General features: G+C 50.5%; 1 protein-coding gene across 1 annotated transcript; it reads right to left on the bottom strand.

The window, feature by feature from the left end:
• Window positions 1-904: 904 nt before the first annotated feature.
• On the bottom strand, window positions 905-6,611 carry LOC103916943 (16 kDa beta-galactoside-binding lectin). The gene is made up of 6 exons (XM_009324018.1): window positions 6,539-6,611; window positions 4,975-5,054; window positions 4,667-4,838; window positions 4,024-4,157; window positions 2,215-2,294; window positions 905-1,006 (listed from the first exon to the last, which is right to left on the bottom strand). The coding sequence occupies exons 1-6, from the start codon at window positions 6,545-6,547 to the stop codon at window positions 915-917; spliced, it is 567 nt and encodes a 188-aa protein (XP_009322293.1). The 5' UTR covers window positions 6,548-6,611; the 3' UTR covers window positions 905-914.
• Between the last annotated feature and the right edge of the window lie 4,450 nt (window positions 6,612-11,061).

Below are 11,061 nucleotides of genomic sequence, written 5' to 3'. Positions count from 1 at the left end.
GACAACAGATGTCGGTTAATTTCTTATGTCTATTTTTTAGAAGAAATTGTCTTGCACTTTTTTTGCTTGTGAGTTGCAGTGGAAAGCTACCCAGCTGGCTTCCCACAGCCACCTGGGTCACCCATCTGCTTACCCCAGCACCCTCCTTCCACACACAGCACATACTTTCACCATGCACAGTTTCTGGGTGCACAGTGTCCTGCAAGTATCTTTTGAGGCTGTGTCACATGCATGGTTGTGTAGCTGCAGAGTCACTTGGATAGCCTATTTCTGTCAAGTGAAGTTAATGTGAACTGCTCAGGGAGAAGTTATTTCTTGTGAAGACAAAGCTGCCGGTCTGTCTTAGCCATCACTCCTCTTTTAGGTCCTACATGAGATTTTAATTCCTGCCACATCTACTGTTTCCAAACTAGTCTGTTCTGCAACTGGGTGTTTGTTCTCCTCTTCCTAGACACAAGGTGGTAACATATATCACTTAATTTGTGTTCATAGAATCATTTTGGTTGGAAAAGAGCCTTAAGATCATCGAGTCCAACCGTTAACCTAACTCTACTTAGCCCACCACTAAACCATGTCCCTAAGCACCACATCTACACGTCTTTTAAATACCTCCAGGGGTGGTGACTCAACCACTTCCCTGGGCAGCCTGTTCCAATGCTTGACAACCCTGAAGATATTTTCCTAATATCCACTCTAAATCTCCATGTTACAACACAAAGCCTCACAGCTGTTTTGCAAGATTTTCAAGGTCCCATTTTCCCTCGCCATGATGCTGTAATGAAATAAAGTGGTGCAGCTCTGATTCCTGGTGAATACCCAGGGATGGAGGCTGAGTACAAATTAGCAAACTTACAGGATTCAGCAGATGCATCCCTCTCAACAGGGACCAGTGTTGTTTCCCCCCCACCTCAGTCTCAGTGTTCAGGCAACCAAGGGGCAGATTCTTCCTGTAGGCTCTTGGCTCCTGTCAGGATGTGTCGCTGGACTGCAAGACTGACTACACACACTGCAGGATTGAAATAAGAAAGAAAACCCACACCCTTAGGCCATGCTGTGGTGCTTGCTGCTCCTCCCCAAAGCAAGCAGGGCTCAGGGTCCTCCCAGAGACACTGACAAGCCGAGTTCACCATGCACTTCCAGGAGAGCATACTTGGCAGGGACAAGCCCTGCTTTTACATTCACTGTGACCCTCTGCCTGCAGCAGGGCATAACGTTCTTGCTTTCCTGATCGCTCTAGCGGAAGGGAAGTCTTATCATCACTCTAGGAGCCAGCCAGGGCACTCTGCATTTACTCTGCCTGTTTACCGGTGTCACTTATAGGAACAGGAGTATTTATAGCTCTGGGACATGGGAGAACAAAACTGAAGAGGCAGGAAGTGCTGGCAAAGGCATGCTTCCTTCCTACCCTTTCTCCTGTTTTGTGGTCTCCTTAGTGGTAGCTGCCAGCGTTAGGAAGCAGGACAAGCCTAATTAACAGTTGTGGAAAGTATAAGAGGGGGGTGGCCCCTGTGAAGGCACTATTTGTACCCTGAGCATAGCGGTCAGGAACACTTGCGGCTAACCTACCTAGAAATCAGGACTGCCAGCCTAACAGGCAAAAATGAGATCAGCTTTACTCTTGCCAGCGCTGACAGACATAAACCTCAGCTAATCAGGGCAGCCAGGAACAGAGACAGCAGAGGGACCAGCTGTAAGCTCCCCTGTGCCTCTGCAACATAAGGGCCTTGTACTTTTTAAGTGCTTGTACACTTAGTCATTCAGGTTACCTTCAGTCAGATAGTTAACGTAGGGATAGAGGGGGGAAACAAGACAAAAGCCATCCTCTTCTCCCCGACCCCAAGTACAAATAGTCTTCCAAAAAAAATCTCAAGACTTACTTGACAAGGCAAAGCATCAGCAAGACTTGTCTCATCCTTTGCCTAGTAAACACATCCTATCCTCTAAAAACTAACATCCTATCCTGTAAGTAATCCAGTATGTGCAGGACAGGAATTACAAGCACCATTATCTGTGCCCCTGTCAGTGTCAGATGAGTTAGTCCTGCAGTATGGCCAGGCTCCTGCCACGCAGGGCGCATGCTATCTCTGTCCTACTCCCACACAGAAGATAGATTACAGCAACTCCTTCCCCACGCTCCCAGCAGGTGCAGAGTGGAAACTTTTGCTGAACTTTGACACTGCAGCAGAGCCTTTGGTGTTCCCCAGGCACCCATACCTTGCCAGAGGGACAGGTGCCCAAAAAGCCTCCTGCTTGTTTGCACACCAAGTCCCTTGCTATCATTAACTGAATCGGCTCTGGAGAGCAAAGAGGAAGAAGGAAGCGCCCTGTCAATCACCATGTCTGTGCCCACAGGGTGACTGGCAAGAGACAGCTACAAGTCACACCCTTCTGGCAGAGCTGCAAGAAGGCCTCCATAACAAGGGTTATCAGACAGCAGAGAGAAAAGGACACCACTAAAGCAGGAGGGCCCACCCTCCAAAGGACACCAGTAAAGCAGGAGGGCCCACCCTCCAAAGCAAATCCCCCCATCACTCATGGGATGCCCAGCTCTGGGGCAGCTGCTGCAGTACAGATCTGGACAGTGTTACTGCCACGCAGCAATTGTGCTGACATGAAGGCAACAGGCTTGCAGCCTGTCAGCCACTCCATAAAAAGCCTTCAAATGGCTGAAATACTCTGCAGAGTGGTCTTGCTCCTACCCAAGCAGCTGGACCAACTGCTCAGCTATTCAAAGGAACAGCAAATGCAGACCTAGTCTAGAACAGCCCTGCTGAGAGAGATTAGCCAACAAGAGTCAAATTCCAGCACTTCAGCAGCATTTGGCTAAGTAAGACCTCACCAGCGCAGTCAGTTACCAGCTGAGCAGCGCTCTTCTAGCTTCAGTAACCACAGAGCCAGCCCCCAAACCTGGGCAGCCTGCCCAGGCTCCCAACTCTCCACAGCAGGCAGGACTTCTTTACCTTTCATCAGGTCCTCAAATGCTGCGGCAGTCCCAACTCGAGCCCTGTCTTGGGTAAGCATGGCTAGCAGGCAGCTGGGGAATAGCAGTAGCAGACACACTCCAAGGCATCGCACGAGCAAAGAGGTTGTAAGCAAAAGAGACTGTTTACTAAGCTTTTTCTTTTCCATCTGCCTAACTGCAGCTAGTTGTGCTTGGTCCACTCAGGATTCAGTACCTCTAGTAACCCCATCCGATACAGCCCTCAGGCTGCATCTGGAGCTTAGCACCAAGTGTTACAGACACTGACCCACAGGCTGCTACGTGGCTTGTTACCCATACCTGCCATCCTGCTAAGCCACTGACTTCATGGTACAATGTGATACTGGGTCTCCGACAGCATCAAGACCACAGTTCATGAAGGAGCATAATAGACAGCCAGAATCCTCTCAAGACCTCACTCCTGAGCTTTCTGTCAGGCTTCACCTTACACTCCATATCTTTTCCCCTAGCAAGTGCAGTTAGCCTGACTTGCCTGTTCTTCTCTACTCCTTAAGTACGCTAGCGCCAGCCTGCAATGCACCCAACTGCCGAGCATGTTCTTGGAAAGCAAAGCTACTTGCAAGAGCACAAGCCATGCCCTGTTCCCTGTCAGTCCCCCATCCCCAGCAAGGACATGTGAGCAGCACTTCTTGGTCAGAAATAGCACAATGCATGCCCAACGTACACTTTTTTTGAACTTCCCTGGCTGAGACTAGTCCCAGAATTGAAAAACCAAACAGCCAGGGACCACCCACTGCAGCAAACAGGGTCAAGGGAGCAACTATTGCTAAGGTAGCTTTATTCACAGTAAATCATGCTTTGCCTGGCATGTGGTCTAAGTAAGTACCAGCTGCAAGGCCACAGTGTAAGAAGGCACATAGAGAAACACATACCCTTTCCCACTGCCCACCCCTGTAGCACACACAGGAGCAAGCAGATTAGAGCAGAAAACAGCAGAGGAAGCAGCCATTGCAAGTTTGGGTTTATTTCACTATGCAGGGGAGAGAGAACAAAACAAACCGAGCTATAGCTGTTCACTGAACTTAATGGCTTTGACTTTAAAGTCACCCTCCACAGCCAGGTATTCAATCTTCTCCATGCCCAGCCGATTAGGGAACTGGAACTCCGCCTCAGGCACCTTCACCGTTGCTTCTGTTTCACTGAAGGAGATGGAAATCTGTAGAGAGCCACAAGAAAGAAGGCTAACACATGACAGCTCACAAGCCTCACTCCCCACGACCTTCAGTCTGCAGGCAGGACAGATGAAGTGGCTGCAGGTGTCAAGGCCATGCTCACTAGCTCAGCCTCCTCCCTGCCCAGCAGAGGCATGGAGGGAAGAAAGCTCATTTGCTCTGCCCAAGGGCAGCTCCAAGCTTCTGCAACGAAGGGATGAGAGAGACCCAGTCTGAATCTCAGGTCAGTGTTTTAACGGCTCTTACTTGCATGGCTTGCAAAGGAAGGCCAGAGTGGAGCACTTAACACATCTGAGCTGTTGGGCATTGACTTGAGCAGAGCAGGTCTACACAGCCGGTTGGCTTCAGCTGCGAGACACTTCCCCTGTTGCTTAGTCCCCTTTCCATGCCTGCTTCTTCTCCACCACAGAGGTGCAAGGCAGCACTAAAAAGCTGTACCCTTGGCCCGTTAGCAGTCCGTGCCAGGGCCTTGCACACACCCCTAGGGCCTTACCTCGATCTTGTCACCATGCTGGAAGGGAAAGTTAGCCTTCCTGTCCTCCTCACCCCACATGCCATCCTCCTTCGAATTGCACACAATGGTGTTGACATCCCCATGGCAGTCAAAGCGAGGGTTGAAATGCAGCATGAGGGTGCTGCTGTCCTTCCCCACATTCACAGCAAACCTGGGGAAACAGAGAGGCAGTGCAAAGGAGGTGCCTGCTCAGCAGCTCCAGAAACCCAGTTCAGCTTGTCAGCACACAGCAGGAGCTCAGGCTTCCCCCAGTGCCACACCAATCCGTTCACCATCTTCTCACTCACCCTTTGGCATCAGACAGGATCTTCCCTTTGACCTTGATGCACTCGCCAGGCTGGATGTCCAGCTGAGTAACGACCAGACCCTGCAGGGCCAAACCACAGGAGTTAGTCTGTCCCAAGGCAAGCCTACCAGCAGTGCTTGGGCCAAGGCACAAACCAGCTCTGGCAGACCCAAACGCATTTGTGGTTTTTATGCTAGAGGAAGCACTGAGTCAGGCCAGCTGCCTGTGTCAGCCCTCTGCCAGGGAATCCTAGTTCACAGCCACCACCCCATTGGGGTCTACCGCCCCACTAAGCAACATAAGCTGGCAAGGAGGCGATTCAAGCCAGTGTAACAAGAGTAGGGTAAAGGCACTGATTTACCAGCTGCTACAGAAGACATCCTTGCAAGCAAGCTTGCACCTTAAAGACAGCAGTGGCCAGAGCCATTAGTTAGGGAGCTTTTCTAACACTAGGTCTGTCCCCCTTCCCTAGGTGGGCCTCCAAGCAGCAGGAGCCACCAAAAAAGTTTCTTGTCTTGACTTAAAGCAGCCTACACACAGAGAGAGGGGTTAGTGGAGCCTGCTTCTGGCTGCAGCCCAGTAAAGCAGAACAAACACCTCCCTGGGAAGCTCCCGCTGCAGAGACAAGGGCTTGATCCTTTTCTTGGAGCCAGGTTATTCACTCCTCCAGCTGCACACCCCAAAATAGCGGTTAACATCACCAGCCTCCCTCAGCTAAGAGGAAGATGCTGTTTGGTGAGGTCAGGCATAACTCAAATCATGCTTTGCTGCCTGTGCTCCAGGCCCAGGTGCAACGATGCTGAACTCCACTTAACCACATCCCAGATAAGGCAGGGAGCCTAATTTTAAATTAGGTGTATTGTTTACTTGGGCTAGTTCTCCTTGCCTGGCTTGTGCAGGCCTCCGCCGACACCAGCTGCTCGTGGGGACTTTAGGACTGCCACCTAGCCCCAACAGCAGTTGTCCTCATGCTTACTCCCTCCTCTGCCCACAGCACAGACTGCTGAAGTCAGATTTCCCCCCGGTCACTAAACTGCTTATAGTCATGGCACTAATGCTGCTTTCTGGCTCTATTTCTAGTACAGCACTGGAGAGCAGCCTGAAACACAGCCTCAGGGCCCGGGGGTCTTTCAAGGAAAGGAAAGTTAGGGGGGCAGGGGTAGGTCAGAATACACTGCCATCCTGCTTTCCTCTGCCGTTGCATTAAGCGTTAGCCCAGTCCTGTACCCAAGTTTTCCAGAAGGAAAATACAAAGTTTAAGGAAAAAAAAAATATAAAGGATATGCAAATTCTAGAGTTGCAAATGGTCCCAAACCTTTAGAGTACTCAAAGATATAAACATGCCTTAGAACAGCTTCCCCACTTAAATAACATGGTAGATAAGAGGAGGAGAAGAAAAACAGCTGGTCAGCCCTACCTATTCGTCCCACAGCCATATATCAGCCCAGCATTTCCTCTCAGCTAATCCTTTTCTCCTCCTACCTCTGGCATCAAGCCCAAAACCCCCAGGCAAGCAAACCCTAGTCCCGGTTGGCACACCAGTCCAGCTTGAAGGCGGCACTCACTTGCTCCATGCTGCAGACACCGGCCCTACCAGACAGGACACCCCCGAGCCCCTTGCTCCGCAGCCCAGCGTGACTCAGCGCTGAGCTCCCGCAGCTTAAATCACTTGGGCAGGACCATCACATGATGGAGGGGGGGGTGAAGAAGGGGATCAATTGCAGCTGTTTCGGGGCTGGAGCTTTCCCAGCCATTTAAAGTGGGCAGCGGGAGATCTCTATTGATATTGCTCTTTGCAGGCAGGATGTGTGTGATTTTAAAAGCTAGTGATTGTTTGCTTCTGCGTGATCCTAGAAATCCTTACTGTAAGCTCTTCTAGCTGCTATGCAGTGTATGTTGGCTCTTATCCCGGGAGCTCGAGTGTGGCTCTGTGCCTGCAGCTAGGTGGCTGCTTTTTGTTAAGCGATCCCTGTCTAAAATCAGAGCTGGAGTCCTCATGTTACTGCTGCAAAGTGACTACCTCTGAGAATACGTGTATACGCATCCTCCCAGCCCAGCCTCGTGCCTGCAAGGAGCCTGGACTGAGGGGAGCCCCTGGGTACAAATCATCACTACTTGCAGTTGAATGAAACCGAAGGGTTTGTTATATTCTATGCCAGCATTTAAAAAGTGCCTGAAAGTTAAGGTTGTTTGTGTGGGGCGCTACTAGATGTGAGAATTCAGGTCACAGCTTTTGAAAAGTAGCGTGATCTCGCTGGTTCCATTCCAGTTGCAAAAGACTCCAGAGGGAAAAGAGAAATGCTTTGTTAGCAGAGGAAGAGGCCGGGCAGGGCTGAGTGCAGCCGGCAAGAAAGGAGGTTGCTTTCCCAGCTAGTCCTTTAACGCCTGCTTTTCTCCTTCACTACATCCCTTAAAAGTGCACAGCATCGCTGCCCCGAGGGTCTTTGCAGGGAGGTGAAGGTGGGAGCCGCTGTGGTGCTTTGTGAATCTGTGTGACTGGATCAGCTGGGTGCCGCTTATAGCTTTGGATTGGCTTTAGCAGGGTCCTCAGGCCTCCGTGCCTCAGTTTCCCTCATACATGAAGTGACATTAATGACATGCAGCTTCACAATCCCACTTGTAAAACTTCAGTCAGAACTGCTAAATAAATGCAGTGTGCTACTTGTTGGTTAAGCCATGACTAGCCTGTGAGATACCTATCTGCAGATAACTTTAGGAAGGGCTGCACAGGGCAGCTTATGAAACGGCGCAGGAATTTATGGCTAGGTAGCGGGAGGAAACATGCTGCCCTGCAGGAGGCTGCTGGAACTTCATTAGAGTGTGCTCGCTGTTATATGAACAGCATCCTGACTCCTGACACCATCCTTCGCCCCAGATCTCCCCCAGACCCATTTCTGAACATTCACGTGGCATTTCAGCATCCCATATGACTCCGGATGAATCAAAGCCAAGCTGCGTTTGAGCTAGAAAGTCACAAGCCTGAATTGGAGCCCTGTGACTGGGGTGTATAAAAGAGGGCAAAATGCTGACTGAAAGTGCTACAGGGAAAATCCCGCACATGCCCTGGCCTCCAACTCACTCCCGGGCTGTGCTACGCATAAGCAAGAGCCACGCTGAAATCAGGAGTTAACTGCAGAAGCAGAGTTGGTGCAGGCAGCAAATGCTACCGAGAGCAGGCCCCTCCACGGACAGTTCGGAGAAAGCCCAAGTAATTCCACCTTAAGCTTGCCCCAGTCTCTAGCATGATGTTAGCTGGGATCACGTGTTACAGATAGGCTTTAGGCGCCTGTTTTCTGTGTGCCTTAGTTACTGTGCAGTTGTTCCCCTGTTCACTGCCACGTGTGAGGGGTTGAGCAAATTCTGCTTGGTCGGTTGGGTTTTTGTATTTGTTTTCCATTCAGCTCTGAAATCCCTGGAGACTTTTCTCCTCCTTTCAGTGCTGCAGCATTTCTGGAGACAGAGCTGCTGGTGAGGGGAGTTGTGGTGCTGGGGCCGTGCAGTGCCGTAGCATTGGCCACTCCAACTCCCCTTCTGAAATGCACATTTGTCGTGAGCTGCTTTTCTGGCCTTAAGTCTCCTCCTCTGACCCTTTTGTTCAGACAGAGAAATACCTTTCTAATAATACATGGAGACTGCTCTGTTTGTTTTCCTTGAGTGCTCTGCACTGGCAGCCTCGTTGGTTTAACAACAAACCCTTTGGTCTTGCCCCTGATTTAAAACACTCCTGGTCTTACACCCTGTGAAATCAGTAAAGCGTTTATTCTCAGACTACAATGCTGAGATACCCAACTGCCCTCCCTTTTTCCTAGGGATTAAAGCCAATGGCGGGGAGGCAGAAGAAAGAACGTCTTCCCTTTTGCAGCCTCCGGTGGGAAGAAGTGGGAGAAAATTCCCCCGTGGGTCTCCTTCCCTTTCAGAGAGTTTGTAGAGGGAGACAGGCTGCAAAGAAAGGCCACGCTTCCCAGCCCCACTCCATCGAGGGAGACCCCGGCCCCTCTGCACAACATGCGGGAGAGGACACCTTGCACTGCCTGCAGAGAAGGGACTCAGCCCCGACACACTGCTTCCTGGGATGGGAGCTTTGTGCCTAAGGAAAAACGCAAAGCTCACAGCAGGCGGGCAGAGGATTACGGTGTGCTTCAAAGGCCTGGAGTGGGGGGGGTGGGTGCAGAAAGAGATGCTGCCCTATGCAAGCCACTCTTGCACCCCAGGACCAGCAGGTGATGTTCGGAGAAGAAACCCTGGGCAGGAGACAGAATGCAGAGAAAAGCCCAAGTTAGCTTTACCTGGCTTGTAGCAAGGGTTTGCAATATGTACAGGCCCTGAGAGGGAGTAGTTGGGGTGCATACAGCATTATTGTTCCCATTTCCAGGAGTTACTGCTCTCTCACATGCTTTTGGGGAAGAGTGTTGCACCCACCAGGCAGCTCTGGCAGAGGCAGGGAGAGAAGAGTCGTCATCTGCTCATCCAGAGGGTGATGCCCAGAGGAATTTTCCCCTGTGGGGAAAATTAAGGGTGCCCTCCCAGCACCTGGCCTTGCAGGCTTGCTTGAGGACCTGGGGCCCTGCCCAGCACCAGGTCCCCAGCCCAAACTCTTAATTCATCTCTTGATTTGCACAGGCTGAAGCCAGACAACCCGCCAGTCTGATTTTCTTGTAACTCCCTAGAAATGCCCCACATTTGCTTTAGAAAAAAGTAAATACCAAAAGGATGTAGCATGCTGATTGTTACTCTTTTTAATCTTCCACGAGAGAAAATACACCCTAGCCCCTGGCAAGTCATATCCCTGGCTAATCACTCCTGTCATTAGAAATGGCTTTCCCTTGTTTTTGGAAGGTCTGAGAACACACCTTTGCTGCTGGCTAACTCAAGGACTGTAGTATATTCTCTAGCCTGCGTGACACGGGGTGCAGAGGCCAGCACTGCTGGCTCTTCAGTATCTGTGCATGGCTTGTCTTGCACTGAACCCACACAGGCTGGTAGTTGTCGATGTTACAGATCCGGTAGCTGAGAGAGAGGCCCCACTTCTTGCTGAAAGAGCAAATAGTAACTTTCTCCTCCTTCGGAGATGGCATCTGGCCTCAGCTCCAGCACAGCACTACTGTACATGTGCTTCCCTGGGAGGGCACCTCTGCTTCAACCGTCACACCAGTGGGAACACACACCCGAATCACTTAGGCTGGCCAGGGAGGGAGAAAAACAGCTCCGATTCATTTTCACTAGTGCAAGGATTATACTGGTAAAATAATGACAAGAAACACTCCTCACCCTTTTCTAGTGTGAGCTCAAGCTTACAGTTTGCTGTAAGTTAGGGGTTTTTTTGTGCTTTCTTTAAGTAAGATTTGTTCTTGTGTCTGTAAATTCATTCTCAGTTCATCAGGCAAAGACAGCATCTTTCTCTTGCACTGTCTTTAGGGAATATTTGCATCAATACTGTCTGGATGGGATCCTGGTCTCAGCAATAGTCCCTGGTTGCTCTTGCAACCTAAATATTATGTTGTTACAGCCTAATAGATATACACATTATATATACACACACAGAGCTGTTTTCTACCTCTTAGAGTATCTGGGGCCTTCACCTTAAGCAATCCTCTGCTACCCCTGTTGGTGTGTCTGATTCTTCCTGTTTCTCCTGTAACCTGTTAGTTTGTCTCATCCGAGAAGTTTCTGCCTTTTTGCTTGAGTAGTCATAACCCCCCAAAGAGTTTTGTCGCGCGCAGTTTCTCTGGACCCTTCTGCACCAAAGGTCCTTTGCATGGCTGCCTAATACAGTGCTCTCGCCACCACGGTATCTTCCAGCCCTACGTTATCCATGGGGGGAACTTCAGGGTTGGTCTGGAGAGCACAGGAGAATAGAGTCAGACTCACAAAAAAAATCCTTAGCCTGCTCCTGAAAGACAAAGGATGACTCTGGAGCCACAGTCCAACTTGGCAGGATGTTGAGAGGCTCTCCCAAAGCCTGCAGGCACTGAGCCTCCCAAAGCACTGCTTCAGAGGGAAATTTGTGCCAGGAAGGAGGACTGAAGGTCCGGTCCACCCTGGATGCCAGCTGGGGTTGCATGGCCACATGTCACTACTGCAGTTTTAT

The sequence above is a fragment of the Pygoscelis adeliae genome, unplaced genomic scaffold (genome assembly GCF_000699105.1).
Source record: "Pygoscelis adeliae isolate BGI_AS28 unplaced genomic scaffold, ASM69910v1 Scaffold55, whole genome shotgun sequence".
NCBI classification, from domain to species: domain Eukaryota; kingdom Metazoa; phylum Chordata; class Aves; order Sphenisciformes; family Spheniscidae; genus Pygoscelis; species Pygoscelis adeliae.
Note: the sequence above shows the minus strand (reverse complement) of the source record. Positions and strands in the feature narration are given on the sequence as shown.